The 15,424-nt window shown below is 53.6% G+C and overlaps 1 protein-coding gene across 7 annotated transcripts in view; it reads left to right on the forward strand.

Annotated features, from left to right (window-relative positions):
* TTC7B (tetratricopeptide repeat domain 7B) overlaps window positions 1-12,752 on the forward strand; it is a 275,212-nt gene extending 262,460 nt beyond the window's left edge. For all 7 annotated transcript variants that reach the window (XM_017961461.3, XM_017961462.3, XM_003902158.3 and 4 more), the window contains one exon: window positions 11,752-12,752. In XM_017961461.3, coding sequence (XP_017816950.2) covers window positions 11,752-11,973 — 222 coding nt within the window. In that variant the 3' untranslated portion in view covers window positions 11,974-12,752. The remainder of the gene's footprint in view (window positions 1-11,751) is intronic.
* The last annotated feature ends 2,672 nt before the right edge of the window (window positions 12,753-15,424 follow it).

Genomic DNA, 15,424 nt, shown 5'->3' on the forward strand with positions numbered 1-15,424 from the left:
GCTGGCTGTTGGCTTAGAAAAATAAGAGATTTTTTTGGGAAAAAAATGAGTATTGTTTCCTTCTGAGTTGAGTTCAATGCTGGAAAGGCCTGAACCCCAGAAGGCACATTTCTCCAGATAAAATGTCTGACCTGGAAAAGGGGCCCCATGAGAGCGCAGCCTCTGCCGCCATCAGCTGTCCCGAGTGAGCAGAGGGGCTGCACCCGGGGCTGCCTCTGGCTGTGCTGCAGCCCGTGGTCCCCCCCCGTGCTCTGAGAGGGCATGCTGGGGGTCTCCGCTGCTCCCTCCTGGAATACTCCACACACTCCCTGAGGAAGAGCGCCCTGGGGCGTCTGGCCTACGCCCAGACCACAGCCCCTGTCCCTGCCCCAGACAAAAGCATCACCCCCCTTCGTTAGGTTCTTTGGGCCTCAGTCTTTTCTTTGGGGCTCCACACCCCTGTGTCTGACTGGGACTGGCTGCCGGTAACTGGGGGCATTTGTTTGGCTAACTTGAAGGGAGTGAGGAAGCAGCCACTCCGAGTTTCGGTTCTGACATTCGAGCAGGGAGGTGGGAGCCACAGGGACTGGAGGAGATGTGCCTTCCGTGTCTGACCCCAGGCCCACGGTAGATGGGAAAAGGTGTCCGGCTTGGGGGCTGGGCTCCCACTCATGTCCTCTGGAGCTCTCCTCCTTCATCCGAGCCAGTCTGTCTCAGAAGGATGCCCTGCTTAAGGCAGCGTGTCCCCGGGAGCTGCAGTGCAGGTGCCTTCCCTCCTCCTGCACTGCCCTTCTGTGTGGGTTCCTGGACCAGCGCGTCAGTGGCCTTTGTGGCTCCGGAGGTGAAGTGGCCACATGAATGTTCTGTCCCCACCTGAGAGCCTGGGGGTGGACAGGATTGGAGGCCACCCGGTGACAGTGGCAGCCATCACATCACTGGGGAGAGGGCCGCATGCAGGCCCCGGCCACCTGCTGTGCATGAGGCTTAGATAGGCACAGGCTGTCAGGAAGACCTGGGGTTGGCCTTCGGGGAAACTGGGTCGGTGCTGAGTAAAATGGGCCAAATGACTAAACCAGCCCCACATCTGTCCCTGCCCAGAACTTGTGACCTGCTGAGAGGAAGGCGGGCCTGCCTGGCACCCAGAAGGTCCTTCAACTTGCTCTCGACTGGCCCAGTGAGGGACTGAGTGATTGGCAGTGTTGAGTCCCACCCCACGGTGGAGCTCTGACGGGCAGAGGTGTGCAGGAGGTGTGGGGCTGTGGGGCTGGGGACGCCTCCCCTCAGCCAGAACACCAGGACCTGGCCACTGTGGAGCTTCTGGCCTGGGAAGGCCAGCCTTCCGGCTGGTGTCATTAGCCAAGACACACACACTTGGCCCCCTGGCAAACCGGTACCATTTCTAAGCACTCAGAACAAACAGAAATGAAACACAAAACAGAGTCCCATAGAGACCAGGCCTCGCCCAGAGCTTCTAGAATCCAGGTGGAAAAACTGGCACAGCCCCCACCCCACCCACGCGTGTTTTCCGTTCCTTTTCAAGGCATTGTTGGAAAGCAGGGTGGGGCTCAGGGCTGCCCCCTCAGCTGCGCCCACAAAATGCTTGTACTCAGAACTGACAGTGCCACTGACACTTGCCAGAGAAGAAAGGACCGCCAGGGAGGAAAGGAGGCAGGGGCAGCCCTCAGCTCTGTGTTCCCGAGCTGCTCCAAGGAAACCCTTTCAAAACCAGTCTCTGTGGGCTTCTCAGAGTGGTTCTGGTTTGCAGTCTATTTATATTCTGATTTAAAAGAAAAATGTTTTTGAAAGCACCACCGCTGCCACCCTGCTTCTCTCTGATCAATGGCATCCTCTAGAAGGAAAATGCAAATTCCCGAGAAGTGGTGACTCACGTGTGCTGGTATTTCTCATTTCATGCCTATGTTTCAGTGAATGCAGACGGCCAGACCAACAGCGCTGCAGCTTTTGGGAAGGGGCCGGAGCCCTTGTGGGGTCCCCATTTTCCTCAGGTCAGGGAACCCACTCTTAGGAAAGAAACCCTGGTGGGCTTCCAAAAAGCCTAGTCTGCCATGGACATAGCCCCTGACAGGACAAGCAGAAAGCAGCTGGGGTCAAGGGCAGAGTCGGAGCACTGTAATCGGAGTCTAAAACTTGGAGGCTGACCCTGGGGCCAGGCTCTGCACCAGGCTCTCCAGACCCAGCCCTTCAGGAACCTACCATCTAGCTCCGCTCTGTGTCCAGCAGGGTCAAGGCCTTGAGCAAGGCTCTTCTCTCTGGCCCTCTATTTTCTCTGTAAGAGTGTTGGCTCTGTGGGTGGGTTCTGGGATTTTCTTAGAGAATGGTGTCAGATCTGTGGTGTATGAGCAAATAGCCCGAGGGGAGGCCATACAGCCCACTGGGCTCAGCTGGGAGCAGCACACCTTCTCCCAGGGGGTGCTCTCATCCCCCAGAGACCATCATGCTAATGCTTCTGGAAGGAGAGGAGGCTTTGAGTATGCTGGCCTCCCTTGGGAGCATAGACAAGGGTGACCTGAGGCCAGAGCTTTCTTTGGGACTTCTCCTTCCCTACCACCCCACAGCATCCCACACCATCCCTCCATCTATCCAGCAAGTATTCCCCAAGAGCCTCTTCTGTACCAGGCCCACTCCAAGTGCCATACATGCAAAGACAAATCATGGCGGTCCTTGCTCTTAAAGAGGGAGACAGATGCAGGTGAAGAGTCAGCCAACTACTGGCATCACAGAAGGGCCCCCCTCCTCTTGGAGTCCCTAATAGTGTCAACTGAGGAATCAGGAGGTTCATACATTTGCAGAAGAGACTTCATTTCTTATAAAGGATTGCAGCCTACAAGGTGGCCATCTTGACTGGCTGGGAAATGTAGCCTCAGGCACAGACCAAAAACAAGCACTTTGAGAGAGGGGAGAATGGAACGGGGATTTATGTGGAACTGGTTGGCCAAGTATACATATTCAACAGGTTATAGGAGGAGCTATGAATATTCACAAAAGGGGGATGTGTGCATGTGTGTGACAAGCAAATATGCAAATTACATGTGTCCTATGTTCACTTTAGGGTGGAGACATAACATTTACATGCATTATAGTTCAGTCCTATACATCAATAGATGAGGCAGGGGCAGGAAGACACGCAGTGCTCAGCCTCTTACTAAACCAGCCAGAACCAGCCTGTGGTTGGTGGTCTCTTGTCCAGTCAAAGCTGCAGTTGCAGCTTGTGGGATGGGAGCTCAGTTAGGGTCTGGTGGTAGGTGAGCTGCAATTGTTTCAGTATTGCTTATCTGGAGGCCAGTGCTTGTTTAGCTGCTAGAGAAAAAGAAAAACCTTGTGGCAGTTAGAAGGCAGTTTATTCTTTCAGGGATATGTGACTTAAGCTTTGCCTGGCATGGTCTTAGGTCTGGTTTATGATTTGGTATCTTATCGCTCAGTGAGTCTGTTCCTTCAGTCGTATGGTCTCTAGTTTAACAACGGTAATGAGAACAGCCGTAGTCCTAATATTGCTGAGAGCAGCCACCCACTGAAGGCGTACAAATGTGCTGGGCGATCTGCTAAGTGCCTTGCAAACTTGCAACCTCATTTAGTCCTTACTAAACGAGTTAGTCCAACTAACTCCCCCGTTGGTTGGTGTTTCTCCCCATTATGCAGATAAAGCATCTGACACTCAGAGTAAGTTGTCCAAGTAAACGGTGGAGCTAGGATTCACGCCCAGTCTGCTGGGGTGAGCCTAGGACTCACACCCCCAACCTCCATGCTCCGCTGTCCCAGAGAGCACCATGTCCTTCCCCGGTGGCCAGCCAGGTCCCTCCATGCAGAAGCCACCAGCAGCAGCCAGGGCCTGTAGCACCTTTCAGACGCCTCACCTACACCCTGAGCCCCCAGGGTACTGTCTGTGGCCAGCACAACTGCAGCTCTGGCCACAGCCAGCTCAGCAGCACTGTCATCTTCCCAAAGGGAGGAGACAAAGCTGGGAAGATGGGCTTTCCACCCCAGAAGCCGCCACCACAGTCCCTGACACCTCACCATGAGGAGGCTGTGTGACTTTGTTCAAAAGTCGTGGTGGCGCCCGCTCAGCTCAAGTGGCGCCAGCAGCTCGGGTGGGTGCTGAGCCAGGGGAAAAGCCGCTGATCCTGGTCCTCAGCCCCCGCCGCCCTTGCCTTTGGGCCCCACTCCCTCTGGAGAAGAAGGGGCCCCACTCCACCAGTGAAGTTTGACCTCCACTAGCTGCATGAGCTGCTGACTTGCAGATGCTGAGAAAATCCTTCGCCTCTCTATGGCAAGCCGTGGTGGGTCAGAGCACAGGCCCTGGGCCAGGCACACAGACTCCCACTCAGTCCGTGGTAGCTTTAAACCGTACGCTGCTCTCACCGAGTTTCTGGGCCTGCTCATTTGTTCATTCTGCCCCAAGTTACTGGCCACCTACCCGGCGTCAGGCCTGGAGGTGCAGAGATGACCAGGGTTCACCCAGTCCCTGCCCTCCAGGCACTCACAGCAAAGCCTAGTGGGGGGACAGAGCTTGAGATAAGCCACCTCAATTAATGTGGCACCCATCACACAGGACGGTGTCAAAAGCACTTTGCAGTCAGCAAAACATACACTACATTGATCATAATGCCCTGCACATGCACAATTAATAGAGCCTGGCGACCCATGAATTTGTCCTCCCAGGTTTACTTGTGTTTTTGGAGAAACCAGCTGATAACACTGCCTTAAGCCACTCATGCCCACCTCTAACCCCTGCAAAGGGTGATGGTGGAGTTTCTGACTCAGGAGCAGAACAGAAAGATCTTTAAGTGCTCCAGTACCATCCCTGACACTAAACGTCTTACCCATCAGTGGCCCTGGTGTGGCCCAGCAGGCTCTGCAGAATCCAGGCCGGATGTGATGTGGCGAGGGGCAGCTCGCTGCTCTCTGCACTGCTACTCAGAGAAGCTGACAGCACTACCGGCAGGGGAGCCTGCCCATCAGCCAGGCCCTGGCGTAGGAAGCACTCGGAGTGGTTCACCTCCATCCCTAATGCTGAATGCTTGATTTCCAAAACATTGTGCCTGGGGAAAAGCGACAACCAGGTAGACCGACTGACCCCCACCCAGAGCTGGGCCACAGGACTTCTTTTCAGCAATGGTTTCTCCTTGGGAAGGATGCTTTCAGGGACGTTATCTCCCTGTACCTGTACCCTTAGAGGGACAGTGGTCTGTGACGTGCTCTTGAACCCAGCAAAGGGCTGACTTTGCTTTTGCGGAGTGCCATGGGGATATCCAAAATCTCCCAAAGGAGCTTTTTTTTTTGTCTCTGTCACCCAGGCTGGAGTGCAGTGGCACAATCATAGCTCACTGCAACCTCTGCCTCCGAGGCCAAGCAATCCTCCCACCTCAGCCTCCCAAGTAGCTGGGATCACAGTGTGTACCAGCACACCCAGCTAAGTTTTGTATTTTTTCAGTAGCAACGGAGTTTTGCATGTTGCCCAGGCTGGTCTCGAACTCCTGGGCTCAAGCGATCCACTTGCCTTAGCCTCCAAAAGTGCTGCGATTACAGGCGTGAGCCACCATTTCCAGCCTCCAAAGGGGCTTCTGTCCTGCAGGCTTCTGCCTCAGAGGACAGTGCAGGCCTGCCCTGCTGAGGGCCTCCTGCACCAAGGCTGCAGCAGGAAACCTTGCACACAGGAGCCTTCCAGGGGCTGTGACACAGGCGCCCTCGGGGTCTGGCAAGGAGTTTAGCTCTTGGGCAGCAATTATCGCAACAAAAGGCAAAAGCGAGGAAGATGCTAATTGCTCTGAAACTGGCCAAGTCCATTTCATCTCATTTGAAATAACAGGTTTAATTTAATCTCTTATTGCCAATTTGGTGCATCATCAAGATCCTATTTGTACAAAACACCTGATTATGTTAATTACCAGCTTGGGAGGCAGCCTTCATCTGTGTCTGAAGAAAGGGACTAATAAGTTACTTCCTCAGTGATTTCCCAGCTCTCTGAAGCTCAGCTCCAGCCAGCTCCCAACCCACAGGGGCTGCAGGAACACCAGTGCTGGTGATGGTGGGAGTCTGTGTGCGCGTCCTCTCCACACACAGGGGAGGGGAGGGGCCCAGTGTCAAGGGCACACGCGGCACAGCTGCAGGCCTCCGCTCTGCCGCTAGCTACCTGTACAAGGGTTGTAGGCAGGTCATCTGGTCTGTGAAACTCAAGCCCCAGCAGCACTGGCTCCTGGAGGTGAGAGCGGATGGAACGAGACCTTAGTGCTCAGTGCTGCTGGTGATTTGCACCGGACCCCGAGCTCTTTGAGAGCAGGCCTGCGCTTACCCACTCTGTCCAGCACCAAGCAATCACTTGGTGGGTTTTGTTGGGTTTGATGTGGGGGCAGGGAGTGGCAGGTTATATGGTTATAAATGGTACTATGTCATTATCGGAATCTGCCTCCTGCAGGCTGATGGCTGGGAGCAGGGGCTGTGTGCTGCTGGGCAGCGCTGCTGGTTGGGGGCAGGGTGGCCGCCTGGCTCTGCAGGAACGGGGTGCATTATGGCCTCAGGCAGATGGACAAGGGCTCTAGCAGGAAGGCCCCAGGCTGACCGACCGCAGCTGGGAGGCAGGAGGGGGCTGGGGCTGCGTCCTGCAGAAACACGTTGGCTGACAGACGAGCCTGGCTGAACCCAGGGAAGGCTGGACCCAGCTGGTGCTGACAACAGCCCCATGCCAGCCTCAGGAGTTAGGCATTTGATCTCTGGAGGAGAGAGCAAGCCGGGCCCCTAGAATTGGAAAGGACATGAGGGCTGCAGTGCGGAAGAGCACATGGAACCCAGGGAAGGGAAAGGAAGGAAGGGCCCTGGCCGGCACTGTGGGGCTTGGGCGGTGTGTCACTCCTGACAGCCAGACACAGCCAGGTCCCAGCGCACCTCTGGCCAGTCCTCTAGCTGTGCTGGCTCCAGGCAGTGGCTCTGACTGCAGCTGGAGCTTGTTCTGGCTGATCCCGTCATGGGCTGATTTCTGAGCTGCTCCTGGCTCACTGGGGAGAGGCCTATTTTTCATTCCTGTGCCAAGCCTGAGCTGGCAGCCCCTGGCAAGTCTGCGATGTCTCCCTAAGCAGCTCCAGCTTTAGGAATTAATTCCACTGAACAGATTGCTCAGGAAGCTTCAAGGTCATCTGAAAATGGCAGTTCCTACGTTAGGACTACAAGTCCAGGTATACGGGCTGGAAATTTCCAAGCCAGCAAGAACCCTAGAACACCAGAGCACTGCAGAGGCTCTCAGTGGCCAACACGGAGGGTGCTGGCTCAGATCAGCCCCTCGGGGCTGGATCTCTGCAGGACTTTTGGGGGCGGGTAGACATGCCCCTGCCCTATATCCTGCAGCCCCCACAGTTGGCCAGATTCAGTGGCCTGCCACTTTCTAATCCCAGCAGGAAGGGACTGGTGGGTTCTCCCCACTCCAGCAGGGTGCTGAGAGCAGAGCCCTCTGTGTCCCCCTGGGCCAAGGCCCTGGTCCTCCTGGTCTCCACATCTCACTCATCCACTTTCTGGCAGACAGAATGGCCCAGCCCTTTGGCTCTGGCAGCCTTCCCAAGCCTCAAGATCACAGCTGGCCTGAGGTAAGGAGCCCTCCCAGTCCACAAGCAGATATACAGGATGCTTCTAAGATGCAGGTCTGAGCCAGAGGGAAGCTGTGCCTTGGAGAGGAGCAATTTCCCAATCATAACATGGGAAGGAGCGATAAAACCAGCAGTTAGTGGTCGGAGAAATGAACAGGAAGACACAGCGTGGCAGATGCCCCTTTCCTGTTGCTTGGATGTAACTGGGTTATTGCCTGAGTGCCCTGGGGCCTGCATTGAGAAAGCTCCACTGAGCTCTCCTCTGCTGGCCCAGGGCTTGCCCCTTAAAGCGACAGAGGCAATGTGGACCAGGTGGGAAGAATAGGCAGCTTCAGGACCAAGCAGACCTGGGCAAGGCTGCAGTTCGATGTTGATTGGCCCTGGGACCTGGGGTGAGAACTTGGCCTTTCTGAACCGCATCTTCTTGTATCTAAAGCAGTAGTCATAGGAGATGGGCTAGTTACCGTGCTTAGCGTGGTGCCCAGTGGGGAAAAACCCTCCACTTGGAGGAAGAAAACAGCACGGGGCTGATGCTACAGTGGCAGAGCCTAGTGGGACCTGAATTATATTCTCCACCTGCAACCAAGTAAGCACAGTGGCTTGCCGCTCATCACCTATTTGCCAGAAGCATGCAGCACGTGTCTCCCTGCCGGGAGAGCCACTCAGAAACCTGTTGTGTGTGTTCAGTATCTTGACGCACCAAGAAAGCCATGCCAGGAAGGCGTGTGGTGAGCTCCTGCCGTAACCTCTCCAGGCTGCTGCTCACAGCCGCTGCCCAGAAACCTCCCTTCCCTTGTGGTTACATTGGAATGTTCTAGAGTGAGCGCAGGCGATAACCTCCCCTCAAAGAAAGGGGGCAGGATCTCATTCGGCCTCATGTCCTACTGAGTACAACCTGGATGGTGGCCTCCCATTTGTTCTGCTGGCCTTTGAGGTTGGGAAGCGAGGATGTGGAGTTGTCAGATTCCCTGTTAAGAGGTCCAAGGTGGTCCAGAGCACCGTCCTGGGAGATGGACATGCTAATTTGCCACCCCCAGCTGGACTCCACACCCAGAAGCCCTTCAGGCAGCCAGGAGGTGTGGCTCTGCAGCGGTCAGCTACCCTCGGCTGTTTGGCCACCCTGGAACCTTCTCTGGCAGATGCCATCAAGGACCTGGTCCTATGCAGGAGCTCCAGCATGGACACATGTTTGGATATTCATAAGAAAAGAAACATGAGGTGTTTCTGTTGTGTTCATGAGAAGGTAGAGCTGACCCTGAAGTCTGCTGTTCCTAGCCAGGATAGGGTAGCCCTCTCTACCCGAGGCAGCATGGCCTCCGCCTCCTCCTCACCCAGGAGAGCTCCCTGAACTGCCTCCTCCTGCCAGAGCTGGGGGTCTCCCTCCTGCTTCCACTCTGAGCTTCCACAGGGCCCACACACTGCCCTCGGCCATGGGTCTCCTTGGCTGTCAGTCCAACCACGTGCTCCTCCTGGGTGGACATCCCAGCTCTCTTGTCGGGGGCTTATGGAAGCCAGGTAGTCTCTCAGGCCCTGGGATGCTACTTCAAGGCAGGCACATTCCTGCCATCACACTGGCTGTTCTGCTCCTGACAGCCACCCTGCTGCCCCCTTGCCTGTTGGTGAAGCCAGGGCCTGCGAGCAGGCTGGGCTGCCTCGTGAGTGACATGCTCACACTGCCTAAAGGGAGGGCAAGGCTTTACTGGGAGATTCAAGATGAGATTTGAAAGAGCAGAGGACCATAACTCATTCCGCAGTGGGAAGACTAGACATTGTAGAGATGTCAGGCTTCTCCACACTCTCCAAGAGAGGTAACACAAATGCAATTTGACTTCTAAAGGGAGTGAAGAAACTGATTTTGCAATTCATCGAAAATAGTACAGGGGAAGAGTGTCAGGAAACATACTAAAAGCAAGGAGCAGTGAGGGAAAGCTCTGACTCTACCTATTAAAACATAATTTGGGGCCAGTCGCGGTGGCTCACGCCTGTAATCCCAGCACTTTGGGAGGCCGAGGTGGGCGGATCACGAGGTCAGGAGATTGAGACCATCCCGGCTAACACGGTGAAACCCCATCTCTACTAAAAAATACAAAAAAAATTAGCCAGGCCTGGTGGCATGTGCGTGTAGTCCCAGCTACTCGGGAGGCTGAGGCAGGAGAATGGCGTGAACCCGGGAGGCGGAGCTTGCAGTGAGCCGAGATCACGCCACTGCACTCCAGCCTGGGCGACAGAGCGAGACTCCGTCTCAAAAACAACAACAACAACAACAAAAAACATGATTTGGGAGTAACAGAAATGAAAACTGTGGTGCTGATGCAGAAGTTCGATATTGTGGCTCGCTGGAAAATAGTGAAAGGCCCCTGTTTCGTGTAATAATTCACTCTAGGTTGGAGGCAGTGCCTTACAAGAGAGAGGGGAGGGAGGATGAGCTAGTTTGTGTCTAGCAAAGTAGGAGGACTCCATCACTCTCTGCCAAGATAAAGTAGTCAACTACTTAAAGGACGGAAAATTACAATAAATGGAATTGAACATGTGTCTGCCCTTTGAAAGGATAACTTTCTAAGTTTTGAAGTGGCAAAAAAAAATCATCAAAGATTAACAAATTTAATTTTTCAACTTAAAACTTTTCAAAGAAGAGAATCTCAAAAGTCAAAGAATAGGCTGGAAAATTATGGTAGCAGATGAATAGCAATCTTGTGAAAGGCTCCTAAACAAAAGCATTGGAAATATTTAACCTCAATGGTTATTAAAGAAATACAGATTTCAACAAGGAGGGACATTCTGCACATATGACATTAGCAGAAAGAGAGTCATGATAGAAGGGGGCAGGTGACCACACAAACTGCTGATAGCTGAAAAAGTGAGGCAACCTTTGGGGATAAAATTTGCAAAATGTTTGGGGAATGCTAAAGAGAGTCATATCTTCTTACCCAGTGACCCTACTTTGGGGAGATTTGCCCCGAGGGGAGGATCTCCAAATAGTTGTCAGGCCTGTTCCACTGAACCTCCTCCAGGGCCACTAAAAGGAGCCCATGGGGGACACCGGACTCCCCTCCCCGCCACCCCCCCAGCTGTTCCTTTTTGTCTGTTTATACATAGACTGTGTGGGTGTTCTCAGTAAGATTTCATTTAACCAAAGGTTTTCAGGGATACAAAAAAGATTGGAAATCCACTGATCTAAAGAACAAAGAGGCGCTTTCTGAAAAGATGTTCATGTCTGTGCGATTCAGAACAGCAAAGAGACTGGATGTGACCTAAATGTCTCTCCCCAAGGGAGAGGTTGAGAAAGTACACACATCGCTTATAGAGGTGCGCGGCTTGGAAACGTGATGATGATGAAATAGGTAGGACCAATGTGTACACCCCAACCAAGGAGAACGAAGATGACAGCTGGGCACAGCCTGGGGCAAGCAGGGACAGTGAGGTCAGGGCCTTTGTTCAGGGAAGGGGCTGTGAGCAATTTAAAAACTGTCATCATCATTTTGATAGTATAATTCCACCCATGATGTTTCTTTAGTTTAAAAAAAAAAAATGACAGGCCAGGCGGGGTGGCTCACGCCTGTAATCCCAGCACTTTGGGAGGCCAAGGCGGGCAGATCACGAGGTCAGGAGATGGAGACCATCCTGGCTACCATGGTGAAACCCCATCTCTACTAAAAATACAAAAACTTAGCCAGGCGTGGTGGCAGTGCCTGTAGTCCCAGCTATTCAGGAGGCTGAGGCAGGAGAATGGTGTGAACCCGGGAGGCAGAGCTTGCAGTGAGCCGAGATTGCACCACTGCACTCCAGCCTGGGCAACAGAGCGAGACTCTGTCTCAAAAAAAACAACAAAAAAAACCACAGTCGCATCCCATGCTGACGCCACACTGGGTCAGTGCAGAGTGCAGACTTCCAATTAGTTCATTCATGGTTCTTCAGTTTTCCGATGAACCATATGAAGTTGCCATTTTTAAATTCAAAATATGGCTGAATATCAGCAATTTTGTATTAGTCAGCTCGGCGACTATTTCGACTGTTGCCCCTGAACGCAGGAAGTACTTGAGAACTTACTATGGGCCCAGCCCAATGGCGATACATTCCCGGCTCCAAGGAACTGACTGGAAACTCAAGGACAAGTAGGAGCGCAGAGCTCCTGGAGCCTCCATGGCTGACTGTCTCCCTCTCTCTCTCTCTCTGACCCCTCCAGGCCCTGATCCTTCACCAGCTGGGCCGCTACAGTCTGGCAGAGAAGATCCTCCGGGACGCGGTGCAGGTGAACTCGACAGCCCACGAGGTCTGGAACGGGCTGGGCGAGGTCCTCCAAGCTCAGGGCAACGATGCGGCGGCCACGGAGTGCTTCCTGACAGCCTTGGAGCTGGAGGCCAGCAGCCCCGCTGTGCCCTTCACCATCATCCCCCGCGTGCTCTGAGCAGGCGCCTGCCAGCCTCACCTGCCGCTCAGGCCTCAGAGGCCCTGCCGGGCACCAGGGCTTGTCCCATCGCCCCCAGGGGATGAATCTGCCGCACTGAGGCCAGGGACGAGCGTTCAGTGGGCCACAGTGAACCAACCAAACCAAGCCCGAATCATTGCTCTGCCGCGTGCGTTTCTCTTGTTGTTTTTTGCCAGCCCAATGATAGTTTCTGAACCTATTGACATTGTTCAAAATGGATCATGTGCCATATTTTGTTAGTCGACATCTGAGTTTTAAGTAAAATGATTATGGAATTAATCAGCAAATGTAGAAGAATATATTCAAAGTTAAAATTCAGTGGCAGAACAGATTATTTTTATCAGAGCTGTAAAGAAAACAACTGTCCTCTTCTCCCCACCACCCCTCCTGCCCCACCTTGGCCCAGAAACCAAATGTGAACTTCCTGTTTCCCACCTCAGCGCTAGTCCATGCCGGGAACCAGCTGACAATTTCTTGGTTTTACTGTCAATAATTATACCATGTGATCAATGACTGTCCTCACTTAGAACAAAGCCTGAGTCCAAGAATATTTATATTTTACCAATATATGCCTGTTACAAGAGAAGGAAATATGAGTTATTTAAGTTTAACTTTTTTATGTGAATTCAGAGTTTATTTATCGAGGGAAATATGTACAAAGAAGCTTCAAATGGAATATTTACTGACATTCCTTATACATGACAGACACTTGGCTACATGAGAAGATGATGTTAATAATAAAATGATTTTTAAATGGACTCATAGCCTGTGTCATTCGTAAAAGCTCAAAGATCTGAGAAAGGCTTAGTTCCTGGGTTGGGGAGCTGTCTGTACCTGGGGGGCCACTCTGGACGTGTCAACCCTTGACACTAGAAGGCCCAGCCTCTCTTTCCCCACTTACTTTATTTTTATTTTTTGGAGACAGGGTCTCACTCTGTTGCCCAGGCTGGAGTGCAGTGGTGCGATCACAGTTCACTGCAGCCTCGACTTTCCAGGTTCAGGTGATCCTCCCCTCTCAGCCTCCTGAGTAGCTGAGACCACAGGCGCACACTACCGTGCCCGGCTAATTTTTGTTTGTTTTTGTAGAGATAAGGTCTCACTATGTTACCCAGGCTGGTCCTGAACTCCTGGACTCAAGCAGTCCTCCCGCCTCAGCCTCCAAAAGTGCTGGTGTGAGCCACCATGCCCGGCCATCTCCTCACTTATAATTTGAAGATGATCCTTAGGTAGGGACATGTTTCCTGAGTCCTCGGCACCCAGGCCTCGTTTTTGCAGCAACAGCCCTGGGTTGGGTTTGGGAATTCTCCTTAGCTCTCCCCCGATGGGGCTTTGGAATGGAGCATGCAGTTCAGGCCTGCCCAAGCAGCCTCCTGCACTCATGGGCCACAGAGGGTCAGGAGTGAGCATGTGACCTAAAGCGGTCCAGTCAGAGCGGGAGCCACAGGGAAAGCTGTCGCTCTTTCCTGCTGCCTTTCAAGGGGAGAGGTGAGGCTGGAACTGCAGCAGCACTCTTGCCACCATGAGAAGAAGGTGTAGAGGTGTTTGAGCCAAAGTCCAAATCCCACAGAGTAGACAGCAAGACCAGCAACCAGAGAGAAAGTGAGCAGGTATCTGCAGGCCCTCGGGGGCAGCTGGAGGGTGGCCCCACCTTTCCAGGACCCAGGGAAATATGGAGGGCTGAGCTCTGATCTTAGGTGCCCTGAAGCCTAGAGGACTGCATTCAAACTGGGCACAACCCGCCTGGCTCAGTGAGGCGGGCGGCCTAGGGGGCAGCCAAGGAGGGAGAGACGGTAAGTGGGAGCCCCAGCCTCAGCACTGACCCTGCCAGGCAGCACTTGTGGCTTTGAGTGGCCATAAGTCATGGGATTTGCATTGTAGGACCTGGGGCAGGTGCTCAGTGTGGTGGCAGCTTGCCCTGATTGGAGGCATAGGGCTGGGCACTGCCATCCCATGCAGGAGTGTGGGGCAAGGCCCATTGGATCAGGACTAGGAAGGGAGGAGGCTGGGCCACTGAGGCAAATGGTGCAGGCGCCATACCAGACTTTGTCCGCCAGGCCCTCTCCTCAAAGACTCCTGTGCATATCAGCCCTATAGGGCGTCGGGCTGGCACCTCTCCATTGTCTTCATCTCCCTCGGGAGAACCACCCCTACTCTCCACCCACATGGCTCAAGGATGGACACATGGGCCCAGCCTTAACAACCGGAGCCCCCCAGCTCCCCAGTGTCAGTGACTGGTTTGGGTTTGGGCATGTGACCCACACTTGGCCAATGAGAAGCACCCCTGGGACTTTGGTAATGAAAACGTTAGAAAAAAAGCCTCTTTCTGTCCTAATAGGATGCCAATGGGGTGCTGTGGGTGCCGTTTGACATTGTATGGGGTGGCCTACCTGAGAATGATGCCAACGCAGAAAAAGAGAATGAGGAGGTGGAGAGAGCTGGGCCCAGGGTCACCGCTGGAGCACGGCAGCCCGAGATTTCTCCATCATAGGAGCCCATACGGTTTCCCATCTTGCTTAGCGCAAGCACAGGGGTTTCCATCCCTTCTACCTAAAAGGTACCTAAGAAATGCAGGAAAGTCCTGCCATCCTTGGCACTCCCCACTTGGGCACTCTTCCAGACTCCTCAGTCCCCCAACCTTAATCCCACTCACTCACCTCATATTCTGTTTTCCAGTAAATCCTGTCTTTTCTATCCAAATCACATCTCAAATCTCTCCCATTTGCCTTCATCCCCAGCACCTTGGCCCCAGCCCCACACAGTCCAATGTCAGCAGAGCCCTCTTAGAAGGGAGGACTGGGTCGGTTCCCTCTATAAACCCCTGATGGCTTCTCAAGCTCTTGCCTGGAACTGGACTCTGTGTCCCAGCCCCCTGTGCCTGGCTGTGTCCAGCCCCACTGTGTCCTGGCCCCACTGTGCCTGGCTATGTGCAGCCCCTCTGTGTCCCAGCCCCCTGTGTCTGGCTGTGTCCAGCCCCTCTGTGTCCTGGCCCCACTGTGCCTGGCTGCCTCTCCTTCCCCAAGCCCTCTCGTGGCTCTGGCCTTCATCCTAGTCTTCTGACCTGCTGAGCCTTTCCCAACTAAGGACGTTCATCCATCCATCCATCCATTAACAGATGAGGACACAGACACTAGACGCCAAGAGGGCAGGACACCTGCCTGGGGTCATCATGGAATGACCTGGCAGGACTGAGATTGAGGCAGGCCTGAGGGATAAACCTTTCAAAAGTGCCCAGGTCTGCCCAGTGGAGGCGTTTTTGGACAGTGAGATGCGGGAGATGCCTCGTTTGATTCCAGGACTAGTGCTGACCCTAACTTAGGCAAGGGGTTCCTGTTCCCTGGTCTTAGTCTCCCCCTCTGTAAAATTTCATTCATTCATTCACTCATTCATTCATCCAACAAATATCTATGGAATGCTCACAACATCCCAGATG

Source organism: Papio anubis, chromosome 7, assembly GCF_008728515.1.
Source record: "Papio anubis isolate 15944 chromosome 7, Panubis1.0, whole genome shotgun sequence".
Taxonomy (NCBI): domain Eukaryota; kingdom Metazoa; phylum Chordata; class Mammalia; order Primates; family Cercopithecidae; genus Papio; species Papio anubis.